Consider the following 18,936-nt stretch of genomic DNA (forward strand, 5'->3'; position numbering starts at 1 on the left):
GCCCGCCTCTTGTATTTATCTTTTGATGAACAAATGTACTAGTATTTTTTTGATTTTAAGTATACACCGAAGTAGATTCCTGAATCATAAATAAGGGAATGTTTGGTTTTTGTGGATGCACCAAACACTTAACGTTGCCGTCTCCTGTGGACCTCCATAAACATACAGAGGTCAGGGCCCCCCACCTGTTGCATCAGAACCTCTGTGGATGAGGCTCACGCATCGGCATTTCTGAAAACCTGCACCAGGGATTCATCTGCACATCAGCAGGAAGAACCACCCTTAGCCTCTCGCCGTCTCATTTCCCCTCATAGATTCTATTCAAAGTGTCTCTTCAAAGTCCAGCCGAACCTCCAGCTCCTCGTGCTTGCTTCTCCTCCAGCCCCACGTGCTTATTCCCCTGCCCGCCTGGTCGTGGCTGTCTGTCCAAACTCAAGCTGCCCTTCAAGCACTCCAAGGTCATCTCTAAGAAGCCTCTGGCTCCTTCCCTGCCCCAGTGGCCATTTCCTCCCTGGACTGCTCCTTTTTGACTTGGCAGAACCCTGTCTGTCCCAGTTGCAGTCACTGAACATTTGCCTGGTCTTTCCTACTATAGACTCCCTGGGGCAGGCGTCTTATTCATCTTTGACCTCTTAGCACCTAGGAGAGCGCCTAGCGCCCCCCCCCCCCCCCGACCGCCATCAGAATATCTTTCAACAAATAAATCTTCTATTGCTTCTTTCTCCAAACACAATTCTTTGGAACACAAGTGACTTCACTGAGATATGAATTGGTGTTCTGTGACTAACTGAGCTTGGCACAGATTTCTTCACGGAGGACTGCATGCTCTGGAGCCCATAAAGGGCTCTGATAAGTCCTGCAATGAGAAACTGTTGCATGTTTTAGAATATCTGGATAGCTGGGTGGTGGACATGCCTATAATCCCAGCTACTTGGAAGGCTGAGGTTTGAAGCCCCGCCTCAGCAACTTAGTGAGACCCTGCCTCAAAATAAAAAATGAAAGGGCTGGGGAGGTGGCTCCGTGGTGGAGCACCCCTGGGTTCAATCCCAACACCATGAGAAAAAAAATAAATAAATCCGAACAGAAGGTAAAATCTAAATGTGAGTTCGAGTCTTCGCAGTGCACAGGTAGATCACCAGCTTCTGCACGGTGACATCAGCAGCACCTGACTTCTGATTTATTTATTTCCTTTTGTCATTGTTGTTGCCTGGCAGCCAATGCTTTCCACTTCCTGTTTGCCTTTCTGGGAACAGAGGTGGGGGCGCGAGATGGGTAAGGGGAGCAGTAGAGGACTCTGGGGGGACTCACCCCTGTCGCTTTCTGCTTGGTGTACGCGTATTTGTCCCGAGTCAGTCTTTCAAAGCGGTAGGTGGGCGCGAACGTGATCTCTTCCTCCTCTGAAACAGACACTAGGGTTTCAGTGTAGTTCCCCAGCCGCCACCCCGCCCCCTTTCCGTCTTCCCCGAGGCCATCCGTCCCTGGTAAGGATGTCTGGGGAGACAGAAGGACGGCTGGAAAGGGTGCAGGACAGACTGTGTTCTCACCAAAGTGCAGGAAGACCTTCTGCTCCCTCCTCTCCATGAGCAGCTGGTCGTGGGACAGCAGATCTGCGTACTGCTGCTGCTTGATTTTCTGGATGATGGTTTCTGCCTCCTGGAGCAAGACACGCCCAGGTGAGAAGCCTCCTTCACCAGTGCATTAAGAAGGCGCCTGACACTGCCTTCCAGGGACTGAGGTGCCTGCACTCGCCAGGCCCAGGCCCTGGCAGCTGGGCGGCTGCTCCCTGGTACTCGACTAATTAACAAGGAAAACTCTATAGAGAGAGCCCAGAATCATCCCAGTAGCATAAGCTCCAGGCTAGTCCATACTCGCATGTATCCTGACTTTAGTGTTGTCTTTCCTAACCCTGAGGAGACGGGTAGGTATGCTTCTTGCTTATTCTCTGGGCATCAGCCTCCCCGATCCCGGCTGGTCTGACCCCAAGAGTCAGTGTGACATTCGTGGGATGTGCTGGCCTTGGATAGGAGTCCTCCCTTCCACCCCTTCTGTGACCTTGAACCAGGTGCTGAGTCTCTGCTTTGGTGAGCAACTGAAACAGCCTCTTTGCAGGGAAGGGGCAGGAAGTGGGGGCCCTGCCAGTCCCTCCCATGTGCCAGCTGGATGACAAGGGAGAATAGGAAAGCTGCCCAGGGCATCTTGTGAGGAAGGACGTGGCTGGGCACAATACAGATGGATGCCCCTGTTTGGTCTCTTCGGAGATGCTCAGGTGGTCAGAGACCCAGAGGTGACTGAGGGACATGGGATCATGTGGAAAGATGCTTGGGAAATGGACAGACCCCTCTCAGAGAACACAATCAACCCTCAGCAAGTTTCTTTCTTCTTGGTCCTGGGGATTGAATCAGGGGCACTAAGCTACATCTCCAGTTCCTTTTAATTCTTTATTTTCAGACATGGTCTCACTAAGTTATTTAAGTCCTCCCTAAATTGCTGAGGCTAGCCCAACAACTGCAATCCTCCTGCCTCAGCCTTCCAAGTCGCTGGGATTCCAGGTGTGCACCACTGCACCTGCGGCCCTCAGCTGCATTCTAGTCCTCCTGTTCCTCAGTGTCCCTGTCTGCACACCACGTCAGGCCCTGTTCCGTTCCCTTCCTCTCACATGACTGCAGGTCAGAGCATCTACCTACAGCCTCCAGGTGAACCCCAGTATCCAAGCAAAGGGCACTCACTGTTCTTCCTCTCACCTCTTCCCTGTCCCCGCTTCCGAGACATTTGTTCAACCACAAGTCTGCCCACCTTTCTCCCCTGGGGACCATGGGTGGGCATTGAACTCAAAAAATGTCTTCCTCAGACTGGCTGTGACCACGATGTGGTGAATGCACTGGTCCCCTCGGACTCCTGCCCTTCTTGGATAACTGAGAGGCAGTGACAGGGAGGAGGGGTGGACAGGACAGTCAGGTGAGAAGCTGGCGTGAGAAGAGCTCCACACAATGGCGGAAACTCTGCGGGGCCCTGAGAGCTGCTGCTTCCTGACCTGCTCTGTGTGTCCTGGCCCCAGGACTCTGTCCTGAGCCAACCCTAGGAGCCTCTGTGCCTGGCGGCCGCAGCCCCAAGCAGTGCTCTTACCCAGGTGGGTAGCTCCACGCGGTAGTTGAGGTCCCCGAGCCAGAAGAGATGGGTGAAGCGGTGAGTGATGTTAAAGGGACTCAGTTTCTTGTCCCCCAGGGCCAGGAACCGGAGAATGTTCATGTAGTTTTGGTTGCGCCTAATGCAAGGAAGAAGAGGCCACCTGGCATGAGGTCACAGTTCCCCACTCCACCATGGCCGAGGTCAGCGTAGGTATGTGTCCAGCCTTGGGGCAGTGACCACCTTCCCACGCGGGCAGCAGGGCTTTTGAGACCAAGCTGGGAACAGAGGACCAGAGCCGCAGCAGTGGAATGTGCTCAGCAGAGGGGTGTTCTAGACGGCCATCCGTGACTGGCCACCAATAGGCAAACCAGGCCTTGATCTACAAGGTCTCCCCGTGGACATGGGAGTGTTGGCTAGGTATCGACGAGCTTAATGACATTAATGTCACTTTTGTCCTCCAGACAAGAGTCATCCACACCTGAGGGCCCTACCGGACTGCAGTTGCTTCTACTGAGACCATGGGAGGCCCTTAAAGGCTGGTAGATGCCCAGATGGTCCTGGACGGGCACTGAAGAGGTTGTCAGGGGTTCAGGGGTGAGGGCTGCCTGGATAAGTAACCCAGACACAGGCTTCTGGGGGACGCGCCCCATTACCTGAGTTTCTTTTCACTTCCAGAAGTCAAGTGGCTATTAACGAAGCCCAGCGAAGTTCCATTGAACATGAATGACACCCCCACGGCTCCCTTGTTCCCTAAAGGGAGGGAAGAGCAGGAGAGTCAGAGAAGTCAAATAGGAAACTCGTCAAGGGGTAAGGAGATGGCACTGAGAAAGAGCAAGAGAAGCAGGGAAGAGAGAGCAAGCAGGTCCCATGGGCCAGGAGACGTCATAGTGACAGTGAGGACCAACAGCCCTGGGCTCCTCAGCAGGGCAGAGGAAGGAAGCTGGCAGGCACATCAGTAGCCACTGTGCCAGGCAGGCAAGGACCATCAAAAACAGGCAGAGGCTAAGGGTGGTGGCACGCTTGTAATCCCAGCTTCTCGGGAGGCTGAGGCAGGATTGTGAGTTCAAAGCCAGCCTCAGCAAAACAAAAAGTGAGGCCCTAAGCAACTCAGTGAGCCCTGTGTCTAAATAAAATACAAAGCTAGGGCTGGGGCTGGGGCTCAGTGGTAGATGCCCCAGAACACCAAAAAAAAAAGGGCAGGCAGAGGACTTGGAAGAGGATTTGGGAGGAAGTGGCCCAGCTGGGTGGACTGACCCCCCACCTGGCTAACTCAGGGCTGCAGGGAGACCAAAGGCCCTCACTGGCAGGTCTGTTCTAGACGAGCAGTTCTCAAGGTATGCTCCCTGCACCAGTGGCAGCAGCACCTGGAAACTTGATAGAAGGGAAAACACCAAATCGCTACCAAAGCTGAAGTTCTGGGGCCCAGATATGTGTGCCTGACAAGCCCTCTAAGTCAATGTTTACTTTTTTAAATGGTTCAGGGGAAAAAAATTTCAAAAGAAAAATAAACCTTCATAACACATTAAGATATATATTGATATGGAGGATTAAACCCAGAGGTACTTAAACATTGAGACACATCCTCAGCCCTTTTAAAAATATTTTATTTAGAGACAGGGTCTCACTGAGTTACTTAAGGCCTGCTAAGTTTCTGAGGCTGGGTTTGAACTCGAGATCCTCCTGCCTCAATTTCCCGAGCCATTGGGATTATAGGTTTGTGCTACTGCACTCGGCTAAGACATGAAATTCTGATTTTAGCATTTACAAATAATGTTCTATCAGCACGCAGCTCTGCCCCTTCATCTAGGTATCACCTGCGTGCAGCTGCCTTCAGGGTTCCCAGTGCTGAGTGGCTGTGACAGAGGCTCCCATAATATCACAGCTGGCCTTCACAGACAGCCCGTCTTCCAGCCTGAGCCAGGCTGGAGCTGGGGAACCTGCTCTGATCAACCCAAGAGCCACAGCCACACATGGCCTGAGCACTTGGAACACACTGGATCCCAAATGACAGGGGCTCTAAGTGTAAAACCCTCATGTGCCCGAGGTAAGAAAAACAGCTAGATGTGTAATGAACACCTATTGAAATAATAACTTTTTGGATGTGTGAGGTTCACCAAAATCTGTTCTTAAAACTAATTCCAACTATTTCCTTTAAATTTTTTTTTTTTTTTAATATTTACTTTTTAGTTGTAGTCGGACACAATACCTTTATTTCACTTATTTATTTTTATGTGGATGGAACCCAGGGTCTCTCACGTGCGAGGCGAGCGCTCTACTGCCTGGCCACAAGCCCAGACCTCCTTTTTATTTTTAATGCGGCTACTGGGACATTTAGAACCTAGACCTGACTCAGCTTCCCGGGTTCCAGAGGAGGAACCTGCAGCTGGGGGGTGTGTCATCAGTGCGCCCAAGCCCGGGCCAGCTCTGGCATCCTGCTCCAGCTCTGGCATCCTGCTCCGGGACTCACTCTGCCCTGTGCAGAGTGCTGCTGGGCCTGCTGGGCCCTTCTCTCCCAGGCCTCCTCTCCAGCTCCCTCCCCTTCTGGCAGTTGGGTCTAAAGATCCACATCTGGGTTTGAACACCACCACCATTTTTTGTCCCTGGGCCTTGGCCAAATTAGGACACACCCACATGGCCTGTCTCTTCATCTGGGACGTTAACAGTGCCTCCCCACAGGGCACTGCTGTTCAGTCAGATCATGCGGGTAAAGCTTCTGGCCTGTGGCCTTGTGTGGGGTCCACCCTCAGAAGGCCTTCGCTGCCCTGAGGACGATGGGTGACCGGAGCTGGGCTTGGCTGAGGCAGGGTATGTTTTGCAATGTGAGGTTTCAATGAACTTTGCTGTGTGGGTGGGGGTGGCAAGGAAGGCAAGTAGCCAGGGCGGGACGGACTCCAGACAAGGGGAAGTTCCCGGGCAGCTAAAGGGCTGGGCTCAGACCAGGGCACAGCCGGTGCTGTCCCCACCACCACTGAGGCAGGAAGGAAGGACAGATGAGTGGGTGTGGCGGGGCAGTTTGAGGTTTGCCAGCAAAAAGCCGAGTTTTTCACATGGGATTGCAACAATCCTTCCATTTCCTGTCTCCTCTGGGACTCTGTTCTGTCCCCAGCTCCAGCCACCAAAACCCAATGGCCTAACCTCCGACTCCACCCTGGCCTGTGTGCACCTACCCACCCCCACACGCTCACATCATAGATCAACACTCACAAGCACAGACTAACAGACACAGGGTGGCACACTCACAGACTTACAGACACAAGCACACATCCTGAGCCACGCCCCCACAGGCTTACACACCCCTAGCCACACACACACACACAGAAGCACATGCACATGAGCATGCACATACACGCTCCCACGCTTGGTCTCTCTCTCAGCTCTCTGCAGTGCTGTGACTGGGGCTCACAGGCTCAGAGCTGGACTCCAGCTCCAACCTGGGTGAACGGGGATCCAGGAGAGGCACCAGCCTGTGGTCAACCCCCGCCTCGTTTATGAAGAAAGTGGCACCAATCACAGCCACCTCGTTCACGTTTTGTGTGGCCTATGGCAGCTCACTGGTGGCAATGGCAGAGATGAGCATGTGGTCCGTGAAGCCTGTGACAGTCACTATCCAGCCCTGTCCAGCACAAGCGTGCCAGTGACCCCTATTCTAGGTTCTTGCTGCACAAAGTGGCGCCCATGGACCAGCTGGCAGCACTGAGGTCACCTGGGGATTGCTAGACATGGAGTCTTAGGATCCACTCAAGACTTACTGAGTCAAAACCCACTTTTTAGCCAAATCCCCAGAGCCGGTGTAGATCTCACGTGAGTTTTGGCTAGGGAGACCGACCACCTGGGTTTACCCAGGAGGAGACCCAGGGTTTAATCTAGATATATCCCAGGTGGCTCCATGAGAAGGACAGAGCAGAGTGTGCTGGGAGGACCGGTGCCTGCCCTGCTTACCTAGGGTGTTCGCGATGCCAGTCTTCACATTGTCAGTGCAGATGTGGCTGATCCGGTTCTCGTGCTCTGGCTTGGCCAACACCACAATGCGGATGTTCCAGAGCGTGTGGATAGCGACCTGGTGGGAGGACAGCGTTGCAACACTTGGTATAGTATTTGAACCCAGAGCACAGGGAATGGCCCAGCCCTGGCCCCAGAGCACAGGGAATGGCGTGCCCTGTCTGCACCCCCTAACCTTCAGGGCACTCCTCCCGATGCCCCACCATGAGGCAAAGCATCTTAAGGTGACACCTGGGGCTGACAACATTTCCAAGATTATCTCCTACAAGCAGGGGCTGGGAAGGAGGAGGGCTTAGTGATTTTCAGCAATAGCCCACTGACCCCATCAATCTGAGTACAGCCTTCAGGTCCATCTCTGTGGCTAAGGAAGAGGGGGCTCCGTGGAGGGGGAGAGCTGGCAGCTCCAGCCTATTGTGCTTGAGCTGCTCCCTGGAGGCAAAGCCCACTGTCCTCGAGCACCACTGGGTGTGGCCACTGCTCACCGTTTTAAAAGTCATGCTGGTGACCTCTTGCAGGGAGTGTCTGAGTATCTCCAGCCACTCCTTCTCTCCCAGGGGGTCCTCCTGGGTGCCGATCACGTAGATGTCATGAGGGATGTAGTCAGCTGAGTCATCCCGCGTCTTTCCCTGCCCCTTGGAGAGAAACCAGGACGTGATCTTCTTGGGAGGGGGGGCGTTACCTTCAACAGCAAAACCCAACACCAAGTGAGTTGAAGGCACCACCAGATCAACAGCAGCAAGGGGATCAAAACAGCAGAAGAATCATGGGGGACATAAGGGTAGGTCACATCATCAGGCAAAACCACTCCAGCAAATGCTTTTGATGAAAAACTAAGCACCAACATCACCCAGGAGTCAGTCAGGGGTCAGAGCTCTTTATGCATTAGGACCTGTCCTGTCCCTCAGGAATTGGCATTCTACTGGTGAATCTGCCAGGTGAGCTGAGGTGTTTAGGTTGGCGGCTCCTAGCGTCCACCAAAGGAGGTCTCAGTCGAGAGCTGAGATGAGCAGGTGTTCACCAGAGAACAGGGAGAGCAAGCAAGCCCCCTCCATTTCCATTTCCAAAAAGGAGAGGAAAGTCCAGCACGGTGCCGCATGCCTGTCATCCCAGTGGCTTGGGAGGTTGAGGCAGGGCAACTGCAAGTTCAAAGTCAGCCTCAATTTAGCAAAGCCCTAAGCAACTTAGAACCTGTTCTCACAATAAAAAAATTTTAAAAAAGAAAAGAAAAAAAAAAAATGAGATGAAACAGCAAGAACAAGGATGCCCCAGGAGGATGAGTGAACGTTTTCCTTTTTCAGAGGTAGCTTCTTGGCTCACAAGGGCCAAGAAACCCAAGAAGCGGAATAACAGTATTGGCTGAATTCTGCTTCCTGGGGGCTCCCAGCTGGTGCATGAATGCTGGGCTGGTGGGTCACCCTATGGGGACCCTGCCACCCTTCCAGTGTGCAATGGGACACTGACTGTGTCCAACCAAAAGAAATCTCTGCTGATGAAGGGAAAAATGGAAAGTGCCCCGGGCCACATGCATGAAGCCCTGGGCGAGTGCAGGAGAGCCAGGCGGACAATAAGATACTAAAAACGGAAGATGTGGGGCCCCAAGGCCCTGGCCAGGTCTCTCCTTTGACCCCCAAATCATGTGGGCTTGACCTGGCAAGCTCAGGGGTCAAAAGTCACAGGGAAGGCTAATGCTCTGCAGACCTGGGGTCAGGAGCCCATCCTGGACGCGGAGACCCAGAATCTCCCACCTATCTTTTGGAATCCTGGCCCCTCCCCACTGCCCTCTCAATTCCAAGCAGCCCCCGCCTTTCTAAAGGGTGCTCAAGCTTTCCTCCAGGATTCTGCCAGGTGACTACATACTGGTCCAGGTACTGGGGGGGCCTGACTCCAACCAGGACAAAGGCAGAAAAATGGGAGGTTTTTAGAATAAGCAACAGCTATTGATCTGAGATTCAGATTTAAATGGACATCTTCTACTTACTAATTGATTTCTAGCTGAGTACTTATGTCAACATTCTTTAGAAAAATTTTATAGTATACATTTAACTTATGCCAAACACTTATACTAAAAATTTACTTGTTGTTCCTATGAAATTCAAATTTAACTGGGCATCTCTCTATCACTCTATTCATCCACCTGTCTACCTACCTACCTACCTACCTGTCTGTCCACTTACCTACCTCCATACCTACTGATCTCTCTCTGGATAAATCAGGAATGGACTTCTTTCTCCCAGGCCTGGGTCCCCTAGGCAAGCTACCAAATGCTGGCAGGGTGCTCCCGTGGGCCCCTCCACCTAGATACTCAGATTCTTTCTTCCAAAGCCCACCCTGCTGCTCCGGGGTGCAATTACCCAGAGCTCCTTTTTCTTGCTCTTCCCCCTGGGCAAGGAGTAGAATTCCTCAGAAAGGAGGCTGGGCTGGGGCAAGAAGGCAGGAGAGTTGGGGGTGTCCCTCAACTGCAGGAAAAGCAAAACCAAAGGAGACGGGACAGGAGGGAGGGGCACAGGGACCCACCCATGTTCCAGGTGCCGATGAAGATGGTGATCATGTCGGGCTCCGGCTGCTCCGAGTGCTTGTTCTTCATCTGCTGCAGGAGCTGGCAGAAGCCTTCTCTCTTCTGGGGATGAAAGGGCGGACAGACTGAGCAAGACCTCTGCCTCCCTGCATATCACACTTTGCAAAGGACTCAGCCAAGAAAACTGGGGGGAGTGTAAGTCATTCTGCACTGGCCCAACGGCAACCTGGGAATACACATCCCGAGTCAGCGAGTGTTCTCTGACCCAGCCATTCCACTGGAGGACCTGACTCTAGAGAAATCCTAGAACCGCCCAAAGAGCCAGCCCTCCGTGGCTCTGCAGCACATGTTGCAAACCAGACAAGCTCAGAAACAACCTTCATGTCCTATCATGGGGGATCTGTTCATCCATAAACTAGAATCTGGTCAAGTAATTACGGTGTAGAAGTACTTAACCAATAAGGAGAGATGCCATAATCTGTAGCTAGTATGGAAAGCTACTTGATGCAAACCAGTATAGATTGCATCCCTGTATTTTGTTTTTTTAAAAATACAAATGTATGGGTTGAATCAAAGCATCCAAGGTCAGCTAGTGGTATAGGGATGTTTTTGCTTTAAACTTTAGCTTTTTGGTGTTTGTTAATTTTTCACCAATGAGAATAGATTATTTATGTAATGAAAGAAAATAATTAAAAAGAAAAGAGCACAGGAGGGCTGTCAATTCTTTCCACTTATTTTTCCTGGGTCCACCGTGAACACAAGGCAGACCCACCCTCCCTTTGGTTGCAATCAGTAGAGCGGCTGACTTTAAATGAGAGTATACACAATTTCCAGTTGTCCCACATGACATGACTGATGTTTACCTACTTCAGTTCTACAAAGCTAGCAATTTATGTGATTCAACTTCATAATTGCAAATCTTGGTGAGTCCCCTCTGAAGACAGCAGCTCACAAAGATGTAATGATGGCTGTCTTTATGGAGACCTGCCTTTAGCTGGGATGGCTCAAGATTCCATGTCTCAATCCTTCTGAGCTTGCAAAACTGGGGCAGAATGAACTGGTTTTGGACCTATACCCCTGTGCCCAGAATACTGTCCTTCCAGTAGTCTTTCCACCTCCCACTACTGGCTCATGCACCCTATTTTTCAATGTAGGTGCTGACTGACCCTACATGACCTTCTGTGGCATGTGGGTCATCCAGCACCTCTGTGATAGATGTCCTTACTGCTCTGTGGCCCAACAGCCTCCTCCAGACTGGACAGAGGGGATTGAACAGTGGGGCTTGATGGGTCTCAGTTCCTGATTGAGACTTCTAAGGTAAGTGCTCAGGTGGCAGAGAAGCCTGCCTCTGGCTGCAGGGTGACCTGCCCTTGGCTTCCCACTGGCCCACACAGCACCGTTTCCTCTAGGAGCCAGTCCTGGCAGGAGCATCTTACTTACTCTGAGTGGGGCAAAGTGCAGAAACAAGTTTCCTAGAGGGGGCCACTAGATAGAACTCAGAATTAAATCCAGGTCCCCCCAAGCACTCTCAAGTACAGCCCAGAGAAGCTAAAAGCCTCCCAGCCAGGCCCAGGGCTGGGCAAGGAGCACGTGATGAAGGATATGCCTGAAGGGATGCAGCCTGGCAAGGTGGCACAGGCGCTCCTGGGGCAGCCAGAGCGTGACTGCACACACCACGGCTGACGCAGAACAGGCCTTGGCTTCCCCAGGCGTGAAGTGGGTTGCTGAGAAGTGAGCTACCGGTGTACACTCCCGGGCCCATTACCATCTTCAATAGACAGGGGTCCCCTCACCCTCCTCTCAGGCCCTCTTGAAGATTTGCTGTCACTTACTTTGGAGTCAGCAAAAACATATTCCTTCCGCAGGATCTTCTCCTTCTCCGTTTCCACCAAAATCACCAACTTATTCAGGAATTTCTGTGACTTGATGAGCTGCAGGACTTAAGAAAAATGGAAGTTAATTCCTTGTTCATCCACATATTCAGCCAATACGTCCCAGTCTCCACCAGGTCCAGACTCCAGACCATCAACTCCTATGACCCTCCTGTCCTCAGGCTGAGCCCTAAGTCTCTGTCTGGTCTCCAGATCCTGCTGCTCCTAGATGCTCTGCCTTCCTGCTTCCCCTTCCCCTTCCTTCTTTTGCTTTTAATTTACCTATAAATTTAATTTACTTTTTTTTTTCTTTGGACTGGGGAGCAAACCCAGGGATGCTTGACCACTCAACACTGTTCCCAGGCCTTTTTATATTTTGAGACAGGGCCTTGCTAAGTTGCATAAGTCCTCCCTAAGTTATTGAGGTTGATCTTGAAATCTCCATCCTCCTGACTCAGCAACCCAAGTCACTAGGGTTACAGATGTGTGCCACCGTGCACGGCTCTTTCCTTCCTTCTTTTTTTTTTTAAACCTTTTAGTTGTAGATGGACACAATATCTCTGTTTTATTTATTTTTTATGTGGTGCTGAGGATCAAACCAGGGCCTAGGCAGGCGCCCCATCACTGAGCCACCCCCCAGCCCCCTGCCTTGGGTTCTCATTGGTCCCAACTCCCCACAAGTCTATAACTCCTTCCTTGTGACCAAGCTCTTTCATCATCCTTTGTCCTTGGGAAACTTTCCCAGAGCCTCTCTGGGTGCCATTTCTAGGCCTGATGGTGGAGCTCGGGGCCAACACCTGTGTCATCCAGCAACCTACCCAGTTCTGTCTCACTGGATCTTGTTTCTTGGATCCCAAGTCTTGGCTTACTCCTTCATTTTGGTACAGTAATGTCCCTAGTACCTTTCCAAGAAAGGAAGAATGAGCAACTAATACATTTTTGGAGTCCTCCTGTGTCTGAAAACTCTACCCTCCCATTTAACTGATTCCAAATTTGAAACCGTTCTTGACTCTGGAGACTTGCTCCCACACCTCCAGTTTGCAGCATTACCAAGGAGAAACAGCTGTTCTGATTCACCTTTGTGCAGAAAAGAATCGGCGCAGTGGGCCTGCGACTGCTGTCCTGGAGCTTGCTAGTGAGGGTGGCCTTTTGTTGGAGTCTGGACCTTAGATGTCAAGAGGGATCCCGCCAGGAGAGGGTACTTCCACGACCAGCCCCAGTTAAAAACCCTGATGCTGAGGATCTAAAGGCCATCCTGGTGGACACTTCATGTGTGCTCTCTCGGCTGATGGGCAGGAACTGTGTCCTGGTTCCCTTCAGCTCTTGCCCAGTGCCTCTTCTGTTGATTCTGCGGAGTCCTTTCCATGCACTAAGGCCCAGCTGTGAGTGCGCTCCCACGCCCAGTGGTCTCCTGGTTTCTCCTCCTGCATCACTGAACCTGGGGGTGATCTGAGGACTCCCAACAGTCTGGTTTGCACTTGATCTTTCCCGGGGCTCTTCCTCCAGGGCTTCCTCATGTGGCCTTGGGCCTCCGTAAGCATTTCACCTCTGCTGTCTTCCAACGCTCTGCCCGACTGTTCTGCTTTCAGGCAATTCCCTTCATTTTACCTCCCACCCTCCCATCAAGTTTTATTTTCTACATTTTTGTCGTTTTTCCTTTCCCAGAGTCGTCCTTCTTCCACTCGCTCTTCTCCTCCTTTCATTTTTATATTGTTCTCCCCCTGTTCCCTTTTTTAGATAGCACTCTAAATTCTTTTAAATCTGTATAATTTATTTCCTCCAAGAGTTTTTGTTTTTCCCTTTATTTCTGTCTTCGTGTCCCACTGTTTTTTACTTGAGGTTTCCCTTAAAGATTGAAAGATCAGAAGGATTAAGACAGTGATAAATGGCCAGGCGTGGTGGCGCATCTCTGTAATTCCAGCGGCCTGGGAGTCTGAGACAGGAGGATCGCAAGTTCAAAGCCAGTCTCAGCAAAAGTGAGGGGCTAAGCAACTCAGTGAGACCCTGTCTCTAATAAAATACAAAATAGGGCTGGGGATGTGGCTCAGTGGTCGAGTGCCCCTGAGTTCAATCCCCAGTATTCCCCTCCCTTCCCCCGACAAAAAGACAGTGATAAATGGAGACATAGAATCTTGAGCCATCCCAGCTAAAAGGCAGATCTTAATAAAGACAGCCATCATTACATTTTTGTGAGCTGCTGTCTTCAGAGGGGACTCACCAAGATTTGCAATTATGAAGTTGAATCACATAAAATTGCCGGCTTTGTAGAACTGAAGCAGGTAAACATCAGTCATGTCATGTGGGACAACTGGAAATTGTGTATACTCTCATTTAAAGTCAGCCGCTCTACTGATTGCAACCTAAGGGAGGGTGGGTCTGCCTTGTGTTCACGGTGGACCCAGGAAAAATAAGTGGAAAGAATTGACAGCCCTCCTGTGCTCTTTTCTTTTTAATTATTTTCTTTCATTACATAAACTATCTATTCTCATTGGTGAAAAAGCAGCAAACACAAACAAGCTGAAGTTTAAAGCAAAAACATCCCTATACCACTAGCTGACCTTGGACTAGACCTTTCCAGTATTTCAAGAGCTTTCCATCCTTGAACTACATGTTGTGTATCTCTGCTTACCAGTAAAATACTTCTGCAGCACAGTTTTAAAACTTTTATGGTATTCTAGCTCATAGATTATCCAAAATACAACTATTTAAGAAAGCCCCACGATTGGGCATGAAGGTTGCTGTAGTGACCCTTGACAGGCGGGGTTGTATCAGTGGTGTGGGGGTCCTTCGAGCAGGGCTTCTCCCCTGGGTGGTCACATCATCCAGAAAAGATGCTTCCGGCCTCCTGCCTGGGCCTGCTGGCATCCTTCAGGAAAGAAGGCCGAGCTCTCAGCACTTGGAAAGCCACTGTCACTATCATCACTGGTCCTTTGCTTTCAGTAGGGTCTCTTACCCTCACCAGGTCCAGCGGCCCCCAGGCCTTTACCTCCTCTGGAGAGGGAATACCCATCTCCTGACAAACGAGCCAGGGAACCTCTGGCTGTGTGCAGTGGAGACAGCTCGGGGCTGCGGCTCTCTGACGGGTTTCCATGGGGCTCTTCACCCCGCTCCCAGGGCCCCCGGTGCTCTCAGTTCCCAGCCCGTGGGTGGCCCCTGGATGAGCCGTGGTGCCTCCATTCTCCTCCCCTCGTGCTTCATGCTTAGCTGCTCGGTTCTCTAAGTTGGCTGCCGTTATCTCTGCTTCCCACTTACAAAGATTTCCTAGTTCTCACCTCTTCCCCTTCCCTTTGTGCCTCTGAGTATTGGCTTCTGGAAGGGAAATGACCATAGTGGACACATGCTCCATAAGCTAGGAGTGTCACCAGATGGAAACTGTGGGTGACACGGGTGTGTTCTGTGCTCGGGAATCCCATGGGCCTTGCCAGTGGCAGCAGGATGTGTCCCACGCTACGATTCCCTCCCCTGCGACCCGGATGCCCTGCAGTTTTCCAGTTCGGCTACTCTCAGGCGGCACCTCCTTCCCTCTGAATTGCTGGTTTTCTTGAACATCTGTTTCCAGGACGCTGCGGCTGCTGCCAGGGCGTGACAACCTCCTTGATGGGATTCTTATTTGACCAGGGTCAGTAAGTGGCTCCCTTTCCTCACATGGGGTTAGTAAAGCGAGCTCTTCTGCGCTCCTCGGGCCGCCATTCCTCCTTCTTCCTTCAAACCAGACCGTTTACCTCTCCTCATTTCAAGCCACTATCTCCTGCCTGACTACTGTCATGACCTCTTAAATTGGTCTTTCTGTCCCCACTCTTCCTTCCCCCTCACAATTGATGCTCAGCACAGCAGCCAGTGACCTGTTACAGTGGGATCATGGCATCCCCTGCTTAAAACCTCGTGGCAGCTCAGCGCTCAGCGAGCCGCACCAGCTGGACCCACCCAGCCTCTGCCTCCTCCGTGCTCGGGCAGCCAGCCTTCCCTGCCAGCCTTGCTCCCACCTAGGCACCCTGCCTGGCCTCCTTCTGGGCATGACTGTCAACATGCCCATGCTCAGATCTCATTCCGAGACACACTGAGGGAGGCTTTTGCTCCCGACTGTCCCGTGACTGTCCTGTCTTCCTATTTGAATTCCCAGCCTAGAGCTATTGCTCTGAGGCATGTTCCTGGTTCACACGAGCATGTCTGTGTTTGCTGGTTTCTCCTTTACTCCTCCTGCTGAATGCAACCTCCCTGACAGCTAGGACCCCACCTGGTACCCACACCTGGCATGGAGCAGGTGCTCAGAAAGTGAACGCATTACAATTTTGTCATAGAGCAACAGTCTTTTCCTATGTTTAAAGACCATAATGCCAAAGATATCATTGTACATGGTGACCAAAGCCTGCAGCCACAGAGCTTCATGCTAACAGCCAAACTTGGAAACTGTGAGCCAGGCTCTGGGCTACAGACAGGCCTCACCCACTCATCTCACAGCCACTCGCAGGAAGCCCTGTTTTGCAGAGAGGAACATGGAGGTTCCAGAGTCAAGCTGCTTTCCCAAGATCACAGTATGACCAAGTCCTGGCTCTGGGATGAGCACCCAGCTTACCAAAGGCCTCAGCCGTGAGGCACACTGCCTCTCAGCTATGAAGAGGCTGCCTAAACGCAGGCCGAGGGCGCTGCCTGACTTCAGCTGCTCATCGTGTATTCACCAATACGCTGGGAAATTCATTCCTGCACTGACCACTACTCTGGGCTCAGCACAGTTCTGGGTTTTAGTGGTGAACAAGAGACCCACACCCCAGCTTGGTGGAGCCCACATTTGAGGGGAGCTGGGACTTATGGGGAATAAGATGAGTCCCTGAGCATGCAGCCAGGCCGGGGCATAAGGCAAAGACCTTGCTGTCCTTCGGGGGGGATGGGTGGGCGGACAGACTGTGAACAGGTGGCTGTCTTCTGATGTAACGGGTGTCATGACAGAGCTACTACAGCTCCGTCAGCCTGGTGGGGGGTGACAAGAGTTGGGTGTGTGCCCCGGAGTCAGGGCTGGCAGGCACTGGGTGTCAGTGCTGTTTTCTCCTTCCCACCCCCTCCCCGTTACTTAGTCCCCTGCCCCAGTCTGGGCCTCAGGCATGCCAGGCAAGCCTTCTACCACTGAGCTACATGCCCAGCCCTGCTTAATTAAAATTGATACACCACATGGTGTCCTGAGCGCATACACAGGGTGGAACAGGCAAACCTAGCGCATCGACACATTTGTCACCGCTCATACTTGCCATTATTATGAGAACACTTTTTTTTTTGGTGGGGGGTACTGCGAATTGAACTCAGAGGTACTTTACCACTGAGCCACATCTCCAGCTCTTTATCACTTTTGGAAACAGTCTCAGTAAGTTGCTGAGGCTGGCCTTGAACTTGCAATCCCCCTGCCTCAGCCTCCAAGTCACTGGATTGCCCCCAGCTACAAGAACACTTAACATCTCGTCCCTCAGCAATTTCCAAGAATTCAAACTACTGTCATTAGCTGGAGTCACCTGCTGTACAACCGGCCTCCTGAACTTACTCTTCCTAGGAAAGAGGGAAGCACCATTCTAAGGTGACAGCTTTCCACACAGCCCGCGTGCTCAAACGCCAGTAACTCACGGCTTCTCAACGTCCAACTTGGCACGGCACAGAGGGGCCCTGCCCTGATGCCAGGGGCTTAGTTCTGCAGGTATGGCAGCTTGTCACCCAGTGCGCAGGGACTTTCTTCCTGATTTACCCCCACTCCATACACACATGCACACCCACTGCTCCATTCTGCCTGCCTCACAGCTGCGTTGGAAGGATTGGTGGAAGGGTGACAGTGGTGACAGTGACCAATTGTACTGAGCAGCCCCAGTCGCCAGGCCCCATGTGCTTCAGTGTTGACCTTTCATGCCTGGCGGCAGCCCTCCAAAATAAAACCACCATCGCATTTGACAGAGGAGCAAACTGAGGCCCAGAGAGGACACCAGCCCAAGGTCACCAGCAGGTGGGCTGGGAATCTTGCCTGGGCGTCCCACACCCCGTGTGCTAGTGATGGGGCTCAGGACCCACTACCTCCAATATGACACCTTGACATAAGGGGTATTTTAAAGAAAGGAACCCAAAACACAGCAGATGCAGAAAGTGCTCTCTGACCTTCCCTGAAGCAGGTCATAAGACCCTCATGTGACAGGTGCCCTTCTCATACCAGGACACACAGGGGAATCTGAAGGCCCAGGCCTGGCTCAGCTCCTCCCAGGGCCTCCCCTTGGCTCCCACGGGTTTGTTCCATCCCATTCTTCCACACTCCACCTGCCTAAATACACCGAGGTCCCAGTGCTGCGTGGAAACAGTGACCCCAGGGAGGGCGGTTACCCACTGTTGTCCCCGGAGCGTCCTTCCCCTGCAGTGGCACGAAGGCAATGGCATTGAGGTCTAGTCCTTCTGTTCTGGATCCAAGTTTTCCAGAGACTTCCTGTACATCTGCGACAGCATCTAAACTTCTTGTTTCCATGACCCCAAGGCTGTCATCCCCAGTTCTCTGCCTCTGAGCACCCCAGGCTGGCCTCAAACTCGTGATCCTCCTGCCTCAGCCTCCCAGCAGCTCCCGGGTGAGGCTCCCCAGCCCTTTCTGCCCTTCCTCAAGGCCTGCTTGTGCTGCCTGAGTCCACACAGGCTGTTCCCATCTGGGACCCTCCCCTCAAGCCCCTGTCTAACCTCTCAGCTCCTGCGCTCCTCGCTGAGAGGCGCCCGCCCTGTCCCCCTCTGCTGGCTACTCCATCTCCCTCGCTGATTCCTAACCCGTTATGCTCTTGTTTTCTTGGCAGCACTCATCAGCAGCTGACAGTGTGTTGATGCATTTGCTTATTTATTGGCCACTCAATGCACCGAACAGAAGTTCCCGCTCAGAGGTCCCACTTGTCCTGCCTGCAGTGGTTTCTCCACAAGCACTCAAGGGATAGTTCCCATTGTATGGATGAGTTGACCTGATGGTGCAAAACACAAAACCAAACAGCTCCGGGGCCAAGACAGAAGCCGGCCCAGGGAGGCACCTAGGTGCTGGGCTCTGTCCCGTGTTACTTAGGTCATCTTTCTCATGCCTATTTTACAGACGAGGAAACTGAGACCCAGAGTGGTGAGCCAAGGTCCCAAAGCTGCTAAGATAGCTTGGAGGTGACATGCCCATGGTCACATAGCTGCTAAGTGGCTATGCAGTGCCTGCAGTAGGCACAATGAGGTGACAGGGTGGGTCAGACTGGCCTGTTTGCAGGGAAGAGAAGACAGAGTCACACACATAGATGCGTGGTCACCCCAGCCACAGCCACAAGACTGTCGCTAGGCAGGGCACACCACATGAGGTGTGAGCTCCTTCCCCAGGTTCAGAAGGAGAGGCCAGAGCATGCAGGGGAGGGGACATGAGGCCAGGGGAGGGATTCTAGGGGCAGGGTGAGGCGC

General features: G+C 52.2%; 1 protein-coding gene across 2 annotated transcripts in view; it reads right to left on the reverse strand.

Moving 5' to 3' along the window:
- Inpp5d (inositol polyphosphate-5-phosphatase D) overlaps nt 1-18,936 on the reverse strand; it is a 109,047-nt gene that overhangs the window by 20,919 nt on the left and 69,192 nt on the right. For both annotated transcript variants that reach the window (XM_076866101.2, XM_076866100.2), the window contains 8 exons: nt 11,473-11,579; nt 9,640-9,742; nt 7,608-7,804; nt 7,066-7,183; nt 3,780-3,876; nt 3,124-3,262; nt 1,545-1,653; nt 1,309-1,397 (listed from right to left, as the gene is read on the reverse strand). In XM_076866101.2, the coding sequence (XP_076722216.2) occupies nt 1,309-1,397; nt 1,545-1,653; nt 3,124-3,262; nt 3,780-3,876; nt 7,066-7,183; nt 7,608-7,804; nt 9,640-9,742; nt 11,473-11,579 (959 nt within the window). The remainder of the gene's footprint in view (nt 1-1,308; nt 1,398-1,544; nt 1,654-3,123; nt 3,263-3,779; nt 3,877-7,065; nt 7,184-7,607; nt 7,805-9,639; nt 9,743-11,472; nt 11,580-18,936) is intronic.

This window comes from Callospermophilus lateralis, chromosome 9 (genome assembly GCF_048772815.1).
Source record: "Callospermophilus lateralis isolate mCalLat2 chromosome 9, mCalLat2.hap1, whole genome shotgun sequence".
Taxonomy (NCBI): Eukaryota; Metazoa; Chordata; class Mammalia; order Rodentia; family Sciuridae; genus Callospermophilus; species Callospermophilus lateralis.